Genomic DNA, 20,313 nt, shown 5'->3' with positions numbered 1-20,313 from the left:
CTTTTGTTGTATTCTCTTGGTAAAAGTGTTTTGTGTAACCCTGATCATACCAGAATGGTGGATTGTACTGCCAGTAAGAGTTTTGTAACAATGGACTTTAGGTTGAGTTGGTACAACACACAGATCTTTACAAAAGAAGCTACTGGCTAAAACCAAATCTGTTGGAAAAGGCTCTGAGCCTATTAAGTAGCAAAAATCCTTTGAAGAAAAATGACAGATTTTAAGAGGTTTGTTGTGGCACAGAGTTGCCAGTCCCACAGCAGGAGGGGCTGTGCCAGGTTGGTTCCCTCCTGCCTGTCTGAAGTCACCATCTTCTCTCTCTCTAGACTTGAAAGCGCCATGTGAGGCCCTTCCTTCCCCCAGCCTGGAGCCCTGTGCACAGAGCTCCATTGTGGTCACCCTCGAGGACAAGGGTCTCTGGATGAAGTTTCATCAGATTGGAACCGAGATGATCATCACCAAATCTGGCAGGTGAGAGGTGCAGGACAGCTGCCCACCCTACACCTCTTTTGAGCTGTTGTAAAAATCTCCCCGTGCCCATTTTTTGGATGGTGGTCCTTAAGCTAGTTTTGTTGCCAATTATGCACGTCTCCCTGATCCTGGCAGGAGAATTGCACTTTCAGGATGTCATAGAAGTCCAAGATGTGAAGTGCAAAAAGTCGCTTGTGGGGCTGATGTGCTGAGAAAACCTCTGTACCCTTATCTCACACTTAACACTGGTGTTCTTCCTGTCACCTCGAGGTTGCTCTGGAAAGTGCCCTGGGCTTCCTTTGCCTGGGTCACAGGCAGCAGCAGTTGAGCAGTAAATGCCTGGGCTTGAGTCTTGCAGACAAGAACATGGTGTAGACTCATAACGATCTGTGCGGGCAGAGTACTCTAATGTATAAATGAGTCATGTATTGTGGGGAAAGAATATGGAATTGTGAAATTGTAATGTATTATGTCAAAGCTGCTGTGAGCTGAAATAATCCCTTTGGGTAGGGAGGTAGGTGTCAAAGCTTTTCTGCAGAGTCAGAAGTTAAAAGTAGTGGCAGGGAGTACAGGAACAGAAAGCCGGATGTGCTCTTAGATGAGAGCACGTTTCCTACCCACGCTCAGAAATGCTCTAATCCATCCTCCAAGTCTGTGAGAGCTGCAGCAGGCGAGGAACTACGTACAGACTCCAAATAGTTCCTTTTAAGTTTCCCACTGTTGTGTTACAGGAATTGGAAGAACAGGCAGTAAGTGTCAGGCTGTCAGTGAGTGCTGCCCTGTTAGTGCCTATCCCACCTAAACCCACAGGACCAGGCAGTCCATCACTAAGATGGATAAATGGTCAATAGCTGGATGGAGAAATACTGCTGCAAGGACTTTGCCAGTAGTTGGTAAACATGGCATGCTGCTTGATCATTAATATCCACTTTATGGAGAAATCTTTTTGTACTCTTATTTTTCATTTCTCCTTCAGACGAATGTTTCCACAATGCAAAATCAAAGTCTCTGGCTTAATCCCATATGCCAAGTACCTCATGCTGGTAGATTTTGTGCCAATGGACAACTTCAGGTACAAGGTAAGTACTTTAAATAACAGAATTTATGCTGTCCTTTCATCTTTGTTTGAAATAGATTAATCTTTATGCTTCACTGGCCATGGTGATATATAAATTCTCTTTGGACAAAGTTCAGAAGTAATTGGTGGATTTTATGCCTCTCTGGAGTTATTTGTCAGTTTTGCTTGGGGAGCAGCTGGAGGGGTTACAAATTCCATTGTAAGTAGTACAGTTTTAATCATGATTAACACCAGAGTTCTCTGACAGCCACTGGGAGAAAGGGAGGTAAAATGAGGCCTAAACTTGGAGCTGATTTGGTAACACAATCATGGCTCATAAGAGAGAATCTGCTGCTTGTGCTCCAAAGGCAGGCACCGAATTGACAGTGAAGCAAAGTTGCTGGACTTCCCTGTACTGAAAGCAGGTTTTTTTTAAGATCCTGATTTCTGTCTTTCCCTTCACAGTGGAATAAAGATCAGTGGGAAGTTGCTGGGAAAGCAGAGCCCCAGCTCCCTTGTCGCACGTACGTTCACCCCGATTCCCCAGCTCCTGGCAGCCACTGGATGAAAGAACCTGTCTCCTTCCAAAAACTGAAGCTCACCAACAACACTCTGGATCAACATGGACATGTAGGTCGTGTTGTGCTCTTTTGGAATTCATCACAGATGAGCGTTGTGGGAAATAAGCGAGATTTGTGAGAAATTAGATCATGTGAAAATGAAAACATATCCAAGTGCCCTTTCTTCCTCCCTCAGCCCAGCCCTTGTGCCTTCTTAGGGGGTGCTTTAGTCTGTGTGTTGGCAGTGTTTGCCCATAGAAACCTTGTCCTTTGTCTGTCCCTGTGCCAGATCATCCTGCACTCCATGCACCGTTACAAGCCGCGCTTCCACATTGTGCAGGCAGACGACCTCTTCAGTGTCCGCTGGAGCATCTTCCAGGTCTTCAGCTTCCCTGAGACTGTCTTCACTTCTGTCACTGCCTACCAGAACGAGCAGGTACAGTGTGCAAGCACTGCTTTTGGACATGGTGCTAAATAATGTCTTCAAAACTTTTGTAGAGGAAGTGTCTCCTTCCAATCTACTCACCCGGGCACCTGTGCTGGACAGTGGGAAGAAACAGGCACATTATGGGTCCTGTGGAAAACATCCTCTCTGTGATGAGTCATGCACCTTAATGGCATTGAGTGTGCTCTCAGTGACACACAGAACTCCAAAAGCAGTAAAAAGTATGGGCAAAAGTCCAGATATAGCTACTGACCCTGTATGTTTCTCTAGTCAGATGAATCCCACCCAAGTCCCTGCTGACCCCGGCAAAGTCACTTCTCTGTGTGTGTCAGTTCCTGATCAATGAAGAGACCTGCTGGGAGAGCTCAGATACTGTGGCAAGGGCATGTCCAAAACCCTTAGAAAAGCTGTCAGGATAAATACTGAGGTGCAGGTCTTGAAACAGTGAAGAACCCAATCAGTCACCATGATACTGAATTTTGTTGCTTTTATTTTAAGATTACGAAGCTCAAGATTGACAACAATCCATTTGCTAAAGGTTTCCGTGAACATGGGAAGAACACTCGAAGGTAAACTGCTTTTTCATCTTAATTTATTTATAACTGGAGTTCACTTGTGAATCTTACCCAAGGCCTTTGAGCAAAACTCTACCAGCCAGCCCTGCTGCATTGTGCATGCTGCATTTGCCTGTATCTGGGAATGATGTCCCCCTGTGCAGCCTCCTCCCAAGAGACTTGAGGAGTGGGAGGTGATAATTCCTACAGAAATGTAGGAGGTGTGAGAAATTTGAGACCTACATTCCCTTCCAAGCTGGAGCTAGACTAGAGTCTGACATGTGAATAGGAGTGATAACAGGAGTCCACAGCAGATCATTTGGACTCTTGGAGATCAGGTTGATTCTGATATTTGGAGGCTCCCTTGTCTCCTTTTCCTGTGGGTGGAAAAGCATCTCTCCCAACAGGAGATTTTGTCTGCAAGATGGATACCAATACCAGTGAGATGATCTGCCTAGTCTTAAGGCAGCCAGTGGATGAGATGAAAAAAAGCTTAAGTTGCAACCATAGACTGGCAATAGAGAAGGAAAAAAATGGTTTTTTTTCCAAGCAGAAAATGTTACAAAAACATCTGAGAATTTGTTTTGTGTTATTTCATGCCTGAAAAAAAATCTCATTTCCTGATGAAAAAGGGCCAAAACTGACTCTATTTTACTTAAACTTTAGAAATGTCATGGATTTTCTTTCTCCTCCTAGCAGCATCATTTCTGACTAAGCTTAAACTCATTTTCCATTTAGGAAAGAGCTGCTTTCAAGTGACAGACCCACCCTGCTATACACATACCTGTGTGCATAATGTGTATTCAACATCAGGCTACACTTACAAAGTCAGTGCCAGAATCTCTGGTGCTGAGTTTCCAAGCTGATCGTGCCTTTTGTACAGACATGAAGCAGGAGCCCCTTTCCTGGTATCACAGGCAAGGGCTTTCCCTGGAAGCACGCAGCAATGGCAGGCACATGGCTAACCCTGGAATTTGGCCCCTGAGGGGCTGGTAGGAGAGGTGTATGGCACAGAATGTTAGAGATTCATCCCATCTTTTTGTCTTCCAGAGCTTGTCCAGCATCCCCACCTGTTTCTCTAGGCAAAAAGCTTACATCCAAGCTTACCCCCCATGTCTTGTTTCTTTCCAGGGAAGGACGAGCCAAATGCCAGAAGCCCAGTCCAGCCAAGAGCCAGAAGAGGAAGCTGCCTGAGGAAAAGGAGCATGATGCCGAGGAACGTGGTAATATTGGTCACAACAAACCCAGAGAATGCTATTCAAAAAGTTCTTTAAGCTTGATCATTCCTTGCTCCAGCTCACGGTGCTGCTTGCAGTAGCACAGCTAAGAACAGAGGACAGGGTAGGACTGACCCACCGGTATCTGGGCTGGAAAGGGCTATTCCCTTAAGACAGAAGGTCTGCAGGAGAGGTGTTAGTGCACTTCCTTCCACCATCCTGTGATTAACACAACTGCCAATAGACCATTGTGAACTTTGTCTCTCTCTTCCCCCCTTCTCATTCTTTTCCACTCTTTTTTTTCCCTGCTGTGAGTCAGATTTTGAGAAGGATGAGAATGTAGATGTGAAGGAAGAGAGTAACCCCGTGGTGGTCAGCAGTGGATATCCCTTCTGGGGCTCAGAGCAGAATGGCAGCCAGGCCTTCCCTGCGGCATCGCCGGTGCCTGCGGAGCAGAGGGAGGGTCTGACCAGGGAGCAGCAAGTGCCAACGCCGTCCTACCAGACGTATCGGTGAGTCCTACCTTCTGGTCCAAAGCTACCCTTTAGCTGACAGGATTCCTCTTCTTCTACTGGGTATTTCCTAAGAAAAACAGCCACCTGGGAATAGGGAAGGATGCCTTTTTGTTGGACAGTATATGTGGCTGAGAGATGTTAGATTAGCACAGGTGTAGCTCCATGGATAACGTTTCTGTGCTGTTTCAAACCCACTGATTCTGGGCATATTCATGTCTTAGTAATGCTCTTAATTTCCCTGTCCCAAAGTGCTCTCCCAGCCAGCTTTGTGTACTGCAGAGCTTGCCTGTCCTTTGGAGGAAGACTGTTGATGGAGTGGCAGGACTCCAGTGATTTTTCCCTTCTTACAGCAAAATTGGGCATGAGTGAGCCCAGACCTGAGCCAGAACTAAGGTAGTCTGGTCTTACCTTCCTCTGGCATTTTGTTTTTCTTTGGGAGTGAAAGTGAGGCCTGTACAAAAATCCACACTTAACAGTATGATAAGGAGCAGGCAAGGGAGGGAGGGCATGCTGAGAGCTTACCCTGCCTTTCCCCAGGGGCTCTGTGTGGGTTTTCTGTGGTTTTCTGCTGTGGTAGGTTTGACTCACTGTTCTCTCTGCCCCACGGCTCAGGTTCCACGAAGCCGGGGACAGCCAGCACCTTCCCGCCCGCGATGCCACGGCCTTGAACGATTTCCGGGCAAGGTGCCACGCCTTGGATCTCGCCACGGTGCCCGAGCACGACTCCAAACAGCTCCCAGAGGGCTTCACCAACCTGCCTCCGCTCCCCCCGCCCCTGCCTCCTCCCCAGGACTACACGGGAGTGGTGAACATGGCTCTAGACTCTGTGGGGAAACCCGGGGCCCGAGCGCCCATGTACAGTCCCTATGGCACCGAGCAGGGCCTGGGGCAGTGGGTGGTGCCTCCCCACAGCCAGTACAGGGCAATGAGCTACTCGGCCTTCTCCACGGAGTACAACACACAGGGCACTCCGGGACATGCCCACGGGACCATGGCGGAGTGGAGCCAGTACCCTCTGTTCCCCTACGCCTGCTGGTGAACGGGGAGGACCCTTCCCAGTGAAAAAACTTGAGGGAAAACTGTAAATGAGATCAGATTTGCTCTGGGGTGTTGGACTTCTGGAGCCTTGCCTGCACTAGGCAGAGGTATTGCTGCAAGCAGTAGAATGGGACACCTTCACTTCCTTGTCTCCTTGCACAACAACCCACACCATGTTTCACAAACAGTGGCTGCCCCAGCTGTGTCACTGTGGATCAGGCAGAATAAATGTCCTGCAGTGTCTTTTTTCCCAGCAGGAGTAGGGAACCACAGGATCTCCCAAGGGCAGTAGTTAAAGAGCTGCTGAACTTGCAGTCACAGGCTGTTTGCACCTCGTATTTGGCAGTTTCCAAAATCCCTTCCTCCCGGGACTTGAGGCAAGGAGATAGGGCCTAAGGAGTTTCAGTAAGCCATCCAGGTGGCACAAAAGCTGTAGACAATATTGCAAAGACAAGTGAAACAAGCAATCCTGCTGACCTTTGAGCAGGTTCCTCAGTTAGTATAGTCAAACTAAAGCTAGTCTTGCCTTTCTTCCAGCAGCAGAAGAGAGTAAAATGCACAGCAAGGAGTGTCTGGAGCATAGCAGTGGGTCATGCAGGCAGGGAAGAGTTTGTTCCATGCAGGAGAAGCAGCAGGAAGGCTGTGTGTTGTGTCTGCATGTCCCCGTGCCCATCCCTCCTCTGTCAGCCCTAGATTCAAGGTCAGTGAAATGCTCTTCTTTCTGCAGAGGTGGAGGGAGGTTGTTCCTGGAATGCATGGAGCTGCCCTGGGAGTTTCCAAGGTTGTCAGAAGCAGGACCATGAACAGCAGTGCTGTTGTTTAACTCCAACATCTTTCTTTAGAGTGAAAGAAAATCTACTGTGAACTTCTTCCTTCTCCCACACCCTGCCACCCCTGGAGAATATAATTTACAGTTGTGGTTCCTGTGCTACACTCTGAGTGTGTGAAGTCATCCCACCACTATTTGGGAGTTAAGAGGGATCAGCTTCCATGTTTAGTTACCAAAGTGGTTCCACCTCCCTCTTCTCTGGTCCCAGCCTGGGCAGGAGCCAGCATGTGCCATGCAAGGAGGGTTTCCTTTCATCTTCCTGTTAGAAGGGGGAAGCCTCCCTGTTTGCCTAAGTGGCAAATGGCCCTGGCAATGGGGTCTTCAGTGAGACAGGCTCTTTGCTTCTCAGGGAGGGTAGAGATGTTTCTAGGTGTTATTTAGGGAATGTTTTCTTGTCACACTAATAGCTGCTCTGTGGCCTGTAGCCATCAGTAGGCAGAGAGGTGTATCATTTAGCCTGTGTGCCAGATTGTTTTCTCTGTGTGTGTAGCAAGATGTTGTCTATGAGCAGACCTGGGCAAGTTTGTGCCCAGTGCATCAGGATTGGTGTGCAGGTACACTGGGAAAGGCTGTGTGCTGATCTCTTGGGATACCAGGTCAGCACTGTGCATCTGCATAGCATAGGGATGTTTGTTATTGTTAAAATTACTTTGAAAAGTAGCCCTATAAATTTGTGGACTCAGTTACAATGACTACTTCCTTATTTAAATTGTATATTGCTAACTGTGTTTGTACCACAAACTGTGTTATGATACATGCAGAGCAGTCAAGTACTTCCCCTGGGCTTCCCAGGCTTTGAGGATGTGCAGCATTGAAATAAAGGTCAGACTTCACCACAGTACATGAACATAATGCCCTGTGAGCCTCCCCTCTGATGGCACCCTGGCCAGTAGTGATTTGTACTTGCTGTGCATGACACACAAGTGGATGTGAACGACTCACCAAACAGAAATCTGGTTGGAGCAGAAACTGTGGAGGAGGTTGTTTTTAACCCAGAATATTGTGATTTCCCGCTGTCCAAATGCCAGCTGCGTGAAGGCAGGTCAGCTGTAAAAGGCTGACCTCTGTGGATGAGAGAAATAGTCTGTCTCTGACCATTAGTAGCTGATTTTGCAAGCAGTGTTTGTCACATCTTGGAAATGTGATGAGCAGAATGGCTGGGGAGTCGAGTGGGTGCCTTGAGCCCCATGTGCAGGGACCCTGGGGGTACTTTGTGCATGACAGTCCTCCTGGCACCTGCCGGGATCAGTGTCAGTGCCATGCCAAGAAAAGAGAAAGAATACATCCCCCCGTGGGCTACCTGGTTAGATCTGTTCCTTTATCTTTGTAGCTGGGATGTGTTTCCCTGTCACAGGGTGCTAATGAGGATGAAAAACACGCTGTGGTGAGTGTAAGTAACTGAGGAGAATCGGGCAGCACTGGGAAACTCCTGTGCAAATACGAGTACACTGTTCTTCCTTTCAGACCTTCAGAGTAGCATTGCAGGTGCTGCTGCCCCATGGGCCTGTTGGTAGAGCTGGTGTTTGGCACAGCTCTGCACTGGGGTAGAAGACTCAGCCTTGTGCCTAGGACGAGCCATTAATTACTCATCAGCCTTCTGTTGCAACAGGACCACTTGCCCTTCTTCAGTGAATCATCCAGCCTCTTGGAAAAGTACCTTTACTTTCTCGCTCTCCTGTCTCTGGTGAGAGACTGTGGCTCTGGCTGGTTTGTGAAGCCTTTGGAGATTTTGCCCGTAGGTGTGTGCTCTGGACTCTGCTCCCACCTCCTCCCTCTGCAGTTCCCACTGTCTTGTTTTCTTCAGCTGTGGCATTTAAAAGTCTGTGTGAGCTCGACTTGAAATGCTGTTTTTGCACGCATGTGACATAATGTAATGCTTCTGACAGCTTCAATAAAGGGAAATGAGACATGTGGAAGGCAGGCCATTAAGAATAATAAAATAAACTCAGAAGTGTGGGTTTGTGCATCTTTCTCAAGCACACCAGTGGCTCTGTTTTAGTCATGTTACCTGGGGCCAGTTTGTACATGCATGACACATGCTGTTGATCTCGGGGTTCGTTGTTCTCTGCAGCGTGTTCAGTGAGCCTCAGGTTATCTGCTCGCACTGCTAGATGTGACTCAGGCTCTTGCACCAATTCTTTGCAGCAAATTGTTTATTTTCTCTGTATCTTCTGCTCCTCTCCCATAGAGGAATTACATAAGGATGAGGGCAAATGGACTATAAATGGGATCTAGGTAAATTTCCTATGGGAAATAAAGATCTTAATTTATTTTGGTTTCTCCTACTGGTTTTGCAGCCTTAAGCCTTGCCTGACACTGCTTCAGTGCAGATGGGAATGGCAGAAAAATGCTTTCTTGCCAACACTGCAGTTCTTTCACAGGCAGCTGCAGTCTTGGGAGAGGCACCTGTTTCCCCTGCAGCTCAGCAAAGTGCCCTACACCTCTCTAGAGATATGGAGAGTCCTCCCAGGGGTGCAGGGTCCCCTCTCAGCTGGCCCAGGATGTGGCCTCTGCTTGTACCCTCTCTGGCTCTGCAGAAGCAGCTACCAGCTGGTTTCACTAAGAGCTTATCTCGTTTCCAGGTGCTTCAGGGACAGAGATGTGCTCAGCCCATGCAAACCAAACTGTCTGGTGCCCTCAGATGAACCTCCTGGCCCGACCGAGCCAGGGCAGAGCTGCTCTCTGGCACTTTCTGTGGCACTCGGTGTCCTCCCGCGTGTGGTGCGGGTCTGCCTGTCCCTGCGGGGCTCAGTGGGGGCCCAGGGAGGCTCCTTGTCCACGGACAGGCATGGGGAGATCGCACAGAGCAGCATTTCCATGCCGAGATAGGCTGGGGCTCTTGAATCGCCTTGTGCTGGACAGCCAGGCTGAGCCAGACTCCTCACTTGCTTCGGTGTGGGGTGTCTGTCATTTGGTGCTCCATGAGCCTCCCCACAGGGCTCCTGTGTGCGTTTCTTTGGTCAGGGCGTGTACTGGATCACTTTAAGCAAATCCAAGTAAGAGGTGCAAACCCCCTTCCAGGAATAACAACATTCTTCACGTCAAATGGGGTTTTTATTGCAGAGCTTAAAAGCCACTTAATTCCCGAGCCGCAGGTCGGGATCCATGGGGAGCCTCGTAGCAGGGGGGATGCAGCATTTGGCTGGCAGCAGCAAACAGCAGCCGTCACCCGCCGTGCGGGGCCGGGCCGGCACAGCCACATCCCCCCCGCCCGGAGCTGTCGGCGGTGCCCGCCCCTCCTGCGCTCATCAGCGGCCAAATGTGCCGTGCAGGTGTCTCCACTTACCTGCTCCCCCGCCCGCAGCCTCTAGTTACTCAGTGAACGGCCAAGAGCAAGGAGGGAGGGGTAAAACTGTGCAGGGCCAGCTGGGGAAGGGAGGACAAAGGGTTTTCCCCGGAGCATGGGGAGGGCTGGTGTGCCCTGTCCCCCTCAGCTGCCCTGGGCGCTGCCAGCTGGGCTCCAGCCGTGCTCAGAGGCGCGGCCTTGCTGCGGTTTTGCCGTGGCTGTAGAGGAGCCTGTCCCTGCCTGTCTGCAGGGCTCGGCTGTCCCCTCCCTGGGCCATGGGAAGCAGCCACTAGCCTGGCTCCGGGCCACCCCAGGTGAGCTGCTTTTGCTGTCGTGCCTTGCAGAGCTGTAGTGAGGTTTAAATGTGGCTTCTGATCATTACAGCAAACGTGAGCAGGAGGAACCCCGGGAGAGGTAACGCAGCTCACGGGACACAGCGAAGGAAGTTGTGAAGGTGTTTTTCCCCCTAGCACTCGGCCTGTACTTCCCAGAGCAAACACTGAAGCGTTCTTGAGACCTGGGCCTGAGCAGCGGTGTCAGATGAAATTTTAACCAGGGGTGAAGCAATCCTTCAGCGCAGGGGTGAGAAGAGGTGCTGCAGCTGTGCTGACCAGTGTTGCTGCCCAACTTAGTTTAGTGTTATTCCTTTTTTGTTTTTCCAAGTCGTGTGAGTTTGTTTTATGACCTGAAGTAGTTTGCTGTGAGGTGCTGGATTGCCTCTGACACTTCTCTAATACTCCATTTTTTTTCTTTGAACGTGCAGGTGTACAACTACAGTGTTCCTGCCCAGACAGCACCCTGCTTGGTGAGTGTAATGGATGGATTTCATTTCCATCTCTTACTGTTCTTTGGGGACATGCTGAGATTTTTATTTCTTCCTCTTCTATTTTTACTGAAGAGGGTAAATTATGTGCCCCCATAAAGGAGAGTGGGAGTGGGCAGCCAGCAATACAGGACAGGCACTCCATCAGTCACACAGCCAGGCATAAAGCACTGCTCACTTTTGGTATCTCTGCCTCTCTTTGTACAAATAAGACTGTACATGTAAAACAGCAGCTGTTCACAGGAGAGACTTCCTGCGTGCTGGCTCTGGCACTCCAGCTCCCATCTGTGGGGTCGCAAAGCACCAGCACCTGGGATCTCTGTAACATCCTTGCTGGGAGTTGGTGCATTAAGGGTAGATCTGCGTGGAAGTGCTGGTGCAGAGTAGACAGGGATGAGTCAGGCCTGATTCCTGTCACACAGCGGGGTCTGTCCCCATGCTGGCTCTGTTCGTGCTGAGCAGCCAGTCCTCTGCTTGCCCACAATCTGGTTTGGGTGCTGCTTTTCCATCTAGGAAGGACTCCGTGGAGACAGAGCTCTCCGGAGCAGCTCGGGCACCGCCCAGCAGCAGTCGGCTGAAGAGGGAAATGGGAATTGCTGTGGTAAGTTTAAGTCAGCCCTCGTGCATCCCTGGGGGTACCCCTCGTTATTGTTCTCCCGGGATAAAAGCAGTGAACCATCGAGCAGTGGAGGGGATGTGATCAAAACCGCTCTGTTTGCCAAAGGGATGTGCTGAGCATTGCACTGACATGGGCTGAATGACACTAATGCACTCCCTGTAGAACCCCTGGGGGCACAAGGGCATTTTGAAAACCGTGGATGAGAAAGTGAGGCCAGAACCGCGGGGTTTTCTGCTCAGCAGGCTGGGCTGGCTGTCCTCGTGGAGCCATTGGAGTCATGCCGCATGTTTCTCATCCTGCCCGTATGGCTGTTAATGGCCCTGTCCTGCCTCCATCCTCAGGGACTAATTGCCTCACACTTGAGCAAATGTGCTCGGTGTTTGAAAGGAGTCTATCGATTTGTGCCTATTCCTGAAAGGCTCAGAGGGCCCTGTTCCCTTTGAAGTGTAAAAGCATCTGTCTGTCTCTGCTTCTCCAGCAGTCTCCTGCTCCATTTGCATCTCCGCTCGGCTCGCAGGGGCCGCCCAGGAGTCCATCCCTGGCCCCATGCCGGGCTCTGGTGCTGCTGAGAGGGAGACATGGGGAGATGGGACTTGGAGACAAAGGTGCAAAGCTTCAGTCTAGGGAGGGGGTTGAGCCCAGCTTGCAGCTGGAAGTGCTCAGGATGGAGCTGTTCCTGGAGGCCAGTTTCCAGGACTCAAAACTGGGAATGCTCTCCTTGTGCCTTTATCTGTGGTGGGTGTGTTGATTAGGAAGGGGAGGAAATAGCCCCTGGCTTCTTCCCACCACGGTACTTCCCATGCCAGACAGCATTGGTTGGTTAAGGAAGTAAAGTCAGACTTGGGCTGCTTTGGATAATCTACCATCCGGGAGGAAAACTGTGCAGGAGTGACCAGAACCAGGGATGGTACTCTGATGTGCATTTGAACAAATACAATTGAAATGCAGCCAAGTCCTTACTCTGTGTGTGGACAATCTGGCCTGTGATTCTCCCCATCCCACCTCCCTGGACGATTGGACTGGTCCTCGATGGGCTGCTTGTCCTCATCGGGGCATTTTCATGTAGGCACAACCTTAAAAGAGGTGACTGTATTTCTGGAGCCAGGACTAACAGCTCTGCTGCTCCTTGGTTATCCCTGGGATGGTGGTGAGAGGACTACAGATAACTCCAGCCTGGAATTGCAGGGGCTGCCTGTAGCCACTGCCATCCAGCACCTCCCAGATGGTGCATTGGGTTTCCTATTTCAAGGGGGCCTCAGCGGAGCAGCCGTGGCACCTCACTGCTGGAGGCAGTAAATGGGCTCCCATCTGGTTTTAATGATCAGTAGCACTTCAGTGCTTGTTTATTTCCATGTTTTATGCTTGAGCAATAAAATACTACTTCAGTTTGTTCAATCCATCCTGGTGGTGGATGGAGATGAGTTCACAGCTTCTGACAAAGAGGTCCCAGCAGTACACAGGATGTTGGCTTTTTTTTTCAGACAGCTGGGCAGAATCAAATGATGCAGTGGCTTTTAAAATACAAACACCATGGACAGTATAGAAGGCAGGGTACACCTGTGCCTAGCAAAGAAATCTTTTCCTTGGATTAAAGCTGGAACTGTCTGTCCTTCTGTCTTCCATGGGGCAGCACAGATGTGAAGGCTGAATGAAGTTAGTCCCAACTTTAAAGCAGGTACTTGAAGAAATTTTAGTCCTAAAGGGCTGCCCATGGAGATCACTGGGCTGCAGCTGTAGCCCTCCCACCACAACACTGAAATGGTGCTGGAGGTGTCAGAAGTGCTGGCAGGGCCCCATCTCACCGTGGGCACACAGCAGCTCTGCGGCAGGTCACCAGGCAGCACCGCTGTGCTTGGGGCAGCTACGGTGGGACTGGGAGCTGTACAAAATTCTGTGGGGTCAGTACAGTCTATTGTTAATTTAATCAAAGGGGGAAACTGTTTGTAAGGGGCTGTGGGGCTTTCTGATGTCGCTGCTCCCCAGCACACTCGTGTTACCTGCCCAGCGTGTCAGGAGTGGAGAGCCTGTCTGCCAGCAGCTCTTGTGCTCCAAAGGGATCATCATCCAAAGGGACGGGCAGTAACACTTTGCAGTCTCTGGCAGTTGGTATCTGGGGATCCCAAATCGTTTTTGCAAACACAAGTTAAGCTTTTCAGCACGTCTAAACATGACTCTGTCCTGCAGGGTAGGTGGGGACACCAAGGTAAAGAGATTAAAGACAGTAAACCACAGGGGGAGAAATGGGCTCTTTGTCTCCCTTCTGACTTTAATGGAGACCTAGAAACCTTTTGCTTTCGCTTCTAACACTTGTCTTCTACCCTAACGGTGGAGAAACAGTCTCCTCTACTTTATTTCCCAACAGGATGGTCCTTGGAGGATCTTTAGCTCTTACCTCAAGAGCATTGATTTTCAGCAGTGACCCTTTTTCCCAGCTGTTTGTCAAGGCTTGGAGCTGTAGGTGACAACTAAAGAGAGAAGGATTTTAACAAACTAATTAACCCCCCTCCAAGTCATTCAGGGTCCATTCCCTTGGTGCCACTGATGTTGCATTTGTGCTAATTTCCCCTGGAAGGGTCTAATATAGAGGGAGCGATTAAAGGAAGCTTTTCTTGGGCTGCTTTTAGGCAGCAGGAAGAGGGAAGGTGGCAGCTGCTGCTCCTTTTGGTTGTTGTTGTCCCCAGGGTTGTCCACCTGGCCCTGCTGGAGCCAGGGCTCAGCTCCCTGCTCCAGGTACACTTGGAGTGCACCACTGAGGTTGGTTGGGCCCCAGCAACATGGGAGGCAAAACAATCCCTCAAATCCTGCCAGGTACCCTCCGAAATGGGGCTCCAGGTTACACCAAATGTGTCCCCCCAGCTTCCCAGACAAACAGGGGGTGTCAGTGTGGAGGGAAGGGTCTTTCACAGAGCTGAGTGGGTTTTGCCATCGTGGTGTTGGAAGAGCTGCTGCTCCTCCTGTGAGCCCGGCTGGCTTTCAACTGCAAATGAAGCAAATGGCAAAGCTTTGGCAAAGGGCCTCCCTGATCTCTGCCCTGCTCTGGCCTCTTGGCCCTTGACTCCCACTGGTGGTATAAAAGCTTCTGGAGTCAGTGCAGAGCTGTGTCGTGATGCCCTGGAAAGAGGAAATTATGATCCCTATGAAAGCTTCTATCAGCTCTGTGCCACTGGAGCCAAATGGGGCTCTGAGTGATGAGAAACAAGCCAAGTCAGGCATCAGGGCACCGTGCTCATCCTCACACTGCTCCCAGCTCAAAAGACGGGACAGTGAGGAGAAATAATGCTGTGATTCCTGGGATGTGGGGCTGGGACAGCTTGGGAGCTGTGGCACGAACTCCTTGAGTCCAGACTATAAAGTACTTCACAGGGCTGTCCCAATTGCCTGGCCTATTAGTTTTATGGAGGGGTGCATTGTGAGGATGCAGTTGATCTCCTTTTGCCACGGTAATGAAAATGTAACCACAGTGAGGAGAGACACCCTGGCAGGGAGGCAGCAGGAGCCTGTGTTTGTGTGTTGGGGTCACCTCCCGGGGTCCCCGGGCATCTGTCAGTGGTGGCTGCCACACGTGGGTCCATTTTGGCAAGGAGAGCCTTCGCCCCTTGGCCCAGCCAGGGGTTCCTCCCCGTCCCCCCCCTCCCCCGGCCCGGTCCCGCCCCGAGCGGAGGAGGAGGATGGAGCTGGGCCGCTGCACAGGCAGGGGCACAGTGCCACCCAGTGACTGCGTGTGACCTGCGAGGGGACAGCTGGGGCAGCCTGCGCGGGGTTTGCTGCAAAGGTGAGGGCCTGGAAGCGGCAGCGAGGGCACCCCAAGGTGGAGGAGAATATGGGAAAAGCCAAAAGACCGTCTGTGTTGTTGCTCTGTGGTTACAGTGCACGAGGGGGGAAGCTCTGGTGCTGTCACAGCATGTCTGGACTGAGGGCTTTGCGTGACTTGTTCAGGTGCTGACAGAGGCCGAGCGTTGGGCAAGTTGGGGCTGAAGCAGCTCACGTTTTGGGAGGGACCCTGGCAGCAAAACAAGGGGAGGAGGAGGTTACCTGGGATGAGCTGCTTGCCATGGGGAGGATGTGTCTTTGTATTGGGAAGCACAAGATATGTCCAGTCCCAGAGAGAAGAGGCTGTCACAGGGGCTGCCTCAGAGCCACTCAGCCTCTGCCAGGCTGGGGCTGGACTGGAATGGACCCCTTGTGCCAAGGTGTCTTGGACATTAGGTGACAGCCACGTGTGGTGGATTTCTGACTTGCACCCCGAGGTTAATGCAGGACTTTTCCTCCTTTCTGCCCAAACCCTGCCTACATTCCTCTCTGGGTCAAGCCCTGTGTCATGTTCCCAGGCTATAGCAAGCATCAACAGGCAGCTCAAATGGTGGGGGAGAGGGAAAGGAGCCAGGTACAGTGGGGTGCAGTGTCAGCAGCTCCTGAGGTGGCTCCCTGCAGTAAATTGCTGCCCCAGCAATGTCCTGACATGTTTCCAGCAGGGACTGTCTCTTGAAAGAGGCACAGATTGTGGCTCTATTTTGGGTGATGATTGCAGAGCCCACGGAGCATTTGGCAGCAGGGAGGGGTGTTAAATCAGCCTGTCCTTCTCCAGGTACATCATCTCCTCCCCTCCATTTTCCATAGCTGTTCCAATGCAGTGCTGCCCCTGGGCTGCAGGACTGCAGTGTGTGGCTGAAATCAGGGCACTGCAGCATGGGAGGTGTGGGCCCTGCACACCTGATGCGTGGAAGTCCCACATCTTTACTGCCCTGCCAAGGACTGTGCACGCTTTCTGTTCCTAGGCTGCTCTCCAATGTGTCTTTATTTTTGTTTACATTTAGGCCAGTGTTGATCCCAGAGACACCACTGTGGAGATCTGTGGGCTTTCACTGCTGTACAGCACAAAGCCTTGCTAGAAATCCAGCACTCTGTCCCACCAGCCGGAGAGCTGTTTCCATCCCAGCACCCACCTCTGCCTCAATCAGATGGTCACTAGTGATGGTGAAGGTGGATCACTCAGCCTTGTACAGGCAGGAGCTGCTACTGAGTACTGGGAGTAACCTTTTCATCACTGCTGGGATACATCCTGCAGCTTGGGATGATTTTGGCTGGAGATTTCCAGCGCTGCTGCGTGTCTTGCATGCGGTGCTCAGATCTGTGTTATAGCCCATTCAGCAGAATCCCAGACCGGAGCCAATTTTAGCCTTCCTGTTTCAGACTCCTGCTGATGTATCCTGCGTTCAGGCCAAGGTGCTATTTCTTGCAGGGAAATTATCTTTGTTAATTTTAGGTCTAGTTCTCCAAAGTGCCGAGTAGGCACAGCTATTCCAAGTAGTCGGGCACAGCGGGAGGTGTTCGATCTTCACGGGATGTGGCTCTTTCTTACACGAGGAAGGCCAAGCCTGATGAATTACGTTTCCTTTGTGCCTGCAGAGCGTGAGGCTGATGCTCAGCAGGAATCCAGTCCAGTGCTGTGTATCCATCATCACGGCAGACTTGGAGCCAAGTCACCAGCTGCGATACCTGGAAAGAGAAAAGCTGTTTCTCTTCAAGGTCAGTGGATTAATGGTATCACTGGTCACAAGATGAGGGCAAAAAAGAGACGGTGTGAGATTACAGAAATGGATTCAGAATATAGAAGTCCCCATGAGAGCCCCTGAACTACCTCACAGTCCAGATCAAATTAGTGAAGTAACAGAATGCACTAAAAAACTGTGGGATTACAGTCTAGAAATACAGGGTGCCATTACTTCACAGTAATGAAAAATGGGCAAGTTTGATTTTTTTATATTTTTTATGACAAGTCAAGGGTAGCAACAGTGGCTGGGTTTGTCACTTCTGTCAGGAGCATCCCTGGAGGTCTCCAGCTTGGCTGCTGAATGGTGGTGGGCTGAAAACGAGTCGAGTGCCAAGAGTTTCAAACCGACTCCTGTTGTTCACTTCTGTCAGTCCCTTCTGTCTGTTCAAAACAGCATCCACTCCTCACTCGCCTCTCCCCCCAAGTTGCTTGGGTCTCAGGTGCAGGGCAAGCTGGGGGAAGGCAAAGCAGCATGTCCAGCACTGCCCTTCTGCCCCTGCCGCCATCTGAGAGCCCAGTGAGAGCTGCTCTTGCTCCAGGGTCTGGAGAGGATTCAGTGGATAGTGCAGATTGGGAATCACAGTGCGGCACAGGGGGGTTAACAGTCCCTGGGATCCACACTGTCCCTTGTGCTTTAGTGATACATTTCTAGACCAAAAGCAAGTGACGGATTTTTCAGCGCTGACTTTCATCTGCCCTTGTTGGACCAGCCAGGACGCACAAAGCAGGAGCCAGTTCCCTGTGGGTACCCCAGATTTAGCTCTGATCCCAATTGTCTGGTGCGCCAGCGGCGGGTTAGACTAATAACTCGTGCAGGGAGGGTTCTGGTTACAAAATGCCCGGAATGAAGTAAGCAGGTGCTGGGAAGGTTATCTGAGGGGAGCATTGTGTTAATTCCCTATCCCTCGCTCCCCGTGCCTACCTTGGAAGCAGCATGGATGGTGACTTCCACAGGTGAGGCTGCACCTGGCACACAAGGGGTGCACTGAGCAGGGGCAGTAGCTCAGCTTTGCTCCCAAGGGTTGTGCCAGTCTGGAGCAGCAGGGATGGGTCTGAGTCACAGTGGTGGGTGCTGGATTCCCAGGCTGCTCCCACGGTGGGCAGCTGGAGCAGTGTGTGGATAACCTGACCCAAGGTGGGCACACACCAGTCTGTGTTAATGAGTCACAGTAATTGGTGCAACTCTGGCTCTAGGCAAGCTTGTAGGGCTTGGATTTCAGAGCAGGAGGCTCACTCCGGGACAGCTGTGATGTTTTCTTTCCCTGTGCCTGCCTGTCCTGCTTGGACACACGGTCCTGCTGCAGGGGGGCTCAGCTGTTTGCACAGCAACTGCCAGTTCACAGTTCGGGCTATGGAGGTTTCCTGAAATTGGAACTGCTTTACCTTGCCCTGCTGAGCTGTGACTGGTGGTCCAACAGCTGTGACAGGAGCAGCTGACCTGCTCTCCAAAAAAAAAGGCAGAGGAGACAATGAAGGGGATAGAAACTGCTACAGTTGCTCCAAGGTGAGCTGTCCCTGTTGGTGAGTGTGGACCTGAAGAGCTTTTGTATATGCACAATCTACACCATGAAAAATCATGTAAAAAACCTACAAGGAACTGTGTTCTGCTGTGGCTGCATTTTATCCGAGTGTATTTAGCTGTATTTCCTACTGGTGTAAGCTCCAACAGACACACCTCTGGGTATGTCCTAGAGAGGTGTTTGTCATCACACTGGTTTAGAAATAAAACCTTTTAAATGAGTGACAAACTGATGAACCCAACTCACCCCAGCCAGCTGGCACAGAAAAATTAAGGCTTATACTGCCTGTTGTAGGACTGACCTAACTAAACTAGTTCAGATTTGCACTGGTGAGAGCTTGGATACAGGTAAACCAGAAATACACCCAGGTGCAGTTACTGCTTGTTTCTCGTTACCTTTGACTTTTGGCTGAGCACACTTGGCTGTTGCTGGAGCTTTCGGTGGCTGCTGTGCTGGGCACTCCTGGTACAAATCCCCCATCCCAGCTGCAGAGAGAGGAGGGCTGTGCCAGCCAGTGGAGAAGGTGAGTATTCAGAGCAGTGAATCCCAGGCACCTCCACTCCCTGGGGTGTCAGAGAAACCCGGGTGGTACCAGAACAGAACCCAGCCCTGGCTCACCCTGCGCTGGGAGGGCTGTGCAGCACCTCCCTTCATCTGCACCTTACAGGGCACCCACATTGTGATCCAGTGTGCAGGAAGCAGATCACAGCTGGAAGAGCAGGGACACTTGGGTTTGCCACATAAAGCAAAAGATGCCATGAGAAGCAGCCACAGCAACGGGTCAGCACTGCCAGCTTTTGCCAGGAAGCCAAATGCACACAAAGCAGCTTGAAACAGGATTATCAATCCCACTGCGTGTACCTGACCTGTTCTTGCTTGTGTCATTACAACACAACTGTTTTTTTCCGAAATGTAACTTGCCAAATGTGACTATTTGATGATAAGACACTATGCAGAGTTGGCTATGAATGTTTATTAACATCACATGGAAATCTGTACTCCAGAGAAGACAAACACAAGGCTGTCACCATACCTACAGAGTCCAGGGAGCCAATGCAAGCTTTGTAGGCTTCTCTTTTGCAGCAGTTGAGTGTCTGATGTTCCTCTTAAGTTTTCCTCCTATACAGGATCATCTCAAGTATCAACACCTTGTTAATGATTTAACTGGAAAGCCTTAAGTTTACTTAGTGCTACTCTTGATCTGGATTGACTAAAAAGGCAAAAAGACGACCAGGATCCGGGTTCTCACTTCCGAAAGGAGACGTTTCTGATGTGTTACACCGGCACCTCTCAGCAGGGGCCAGGATGCCAGTCACTCCCCTCTCCTGCACCTGCACAGGTTACACCTTATTTACTCAATCAGTAATATGCTAAATTCAAACCATTTGCATAAATCAGTCACTCTTGCAAGCACAGTCAAGGGTATCACAGTAAATAAAGGTCATAATTTCCAGAGACCCTTAAAAGCCGTGGCCAAAGAGCAGCGTTAAATACAGTGGAGGAAGATCACTGACGTGTCGGGCGTGAGGGTGGAGGAGACAGTGATAATCTGGATAACCAGAGATGCATCTTTTTCAGGTGAACCTCCAGAGCCCAGCAGAATAGTCTGAGAGAGGCACGAGGATGAAACAGGGAAGTATCATTCAGCCTGGCAACAGTGTTTTCTCCTGCTTAATTCTTCCTTTGATTCTGGAAAACTTCAGTTGGCACTCTGTTCACCCACAAAACAGGGCATCATAATGACAGAGTAAGGGCTTACATACTCTGCTGTTACTGTCAAGGTTTTAAGACTTAAAGACAACAAATAATACTGTAAGTTGAGGCGAGT

The 20,313-nt window shown here is 50.5% G+C and overlaps 1 protein-coding gene across 4 annotated transcripts in view; it reads left to right on the top strand.

Annotated features, from left to right (window-relative positions):
• The window catches only part of LOC116795894 (T-box-containing protein TBX6L), a 33,486-nt gene extending 14,036 nt beyond the window's left edge, over window positions 1–19,450 (top strand). For 2 of the 4 annotated variants that reach the window (XM_032706001.1, XM_032706003.1), the window contains 8 exons: window positions 327–471; window positions 1,448–1,550; window positions 1,994–2,158; window positions 2,378–2,524; window positions 3,032–3,102; window positions 4,219–4,310; window positions 4,624–4,816; window positions 5,432–8,956. In XM_032706001.1, the coding sequence (XP_032561892.1) occupies window positions 327–471; window positions 1,448–1,550; window positions 1,994–2,158; window positions 2,378–2,524; window positions 3,032–3,102; window positions 4,219–4,310; window positions 4,624–4,816; window positions 5,432–5,858 (1,343 nt within the window). In that variant the 3' untranslated portion in view covers window positions 5,859–8,956. Of the gene's footprint in view, window positions 1–326; window positions 472–1,447; window positions 1,551–1,993; window positions 2,159–2,377; window positions 2,525–3,031; window positions 3,103–4,218; window positions 4,311–4,623; window positions 4,817–5,431; window positions 8,957–10,356; window positions 10,555–10,735; window positions 10,778–11,308; window positions 11,397–16,820; window positions 19,009–19,152 lie in introns of those variants that run through there. The other 2 variants (XR_004360193.1, XR_004360194.1) reach the window with 2 other exon arrangements.
• The last annotated feature ends 863 nt before the right edge of the window (window positions 19,451–20,313 follow it).

Source organism: Chiroxiphia lanceolata, chromosome 18 (assembly GCF_009829145.1).
Source record: "Chiroxiphia lanceolata isolate bChiLan1 chromosome 18, bChiLan1.pri, whole genome shotgun sequence".
Taxonomy (NCBI): Eukaryota; Metazoa; Chordata; class Aves; order Passeriformes; family Pipridae; genus Chiroxiphia; species Chiroxiphia lanceolata.
This window is presented reverse-complemented; position numbering and strand designations above follow the sequence as displayed.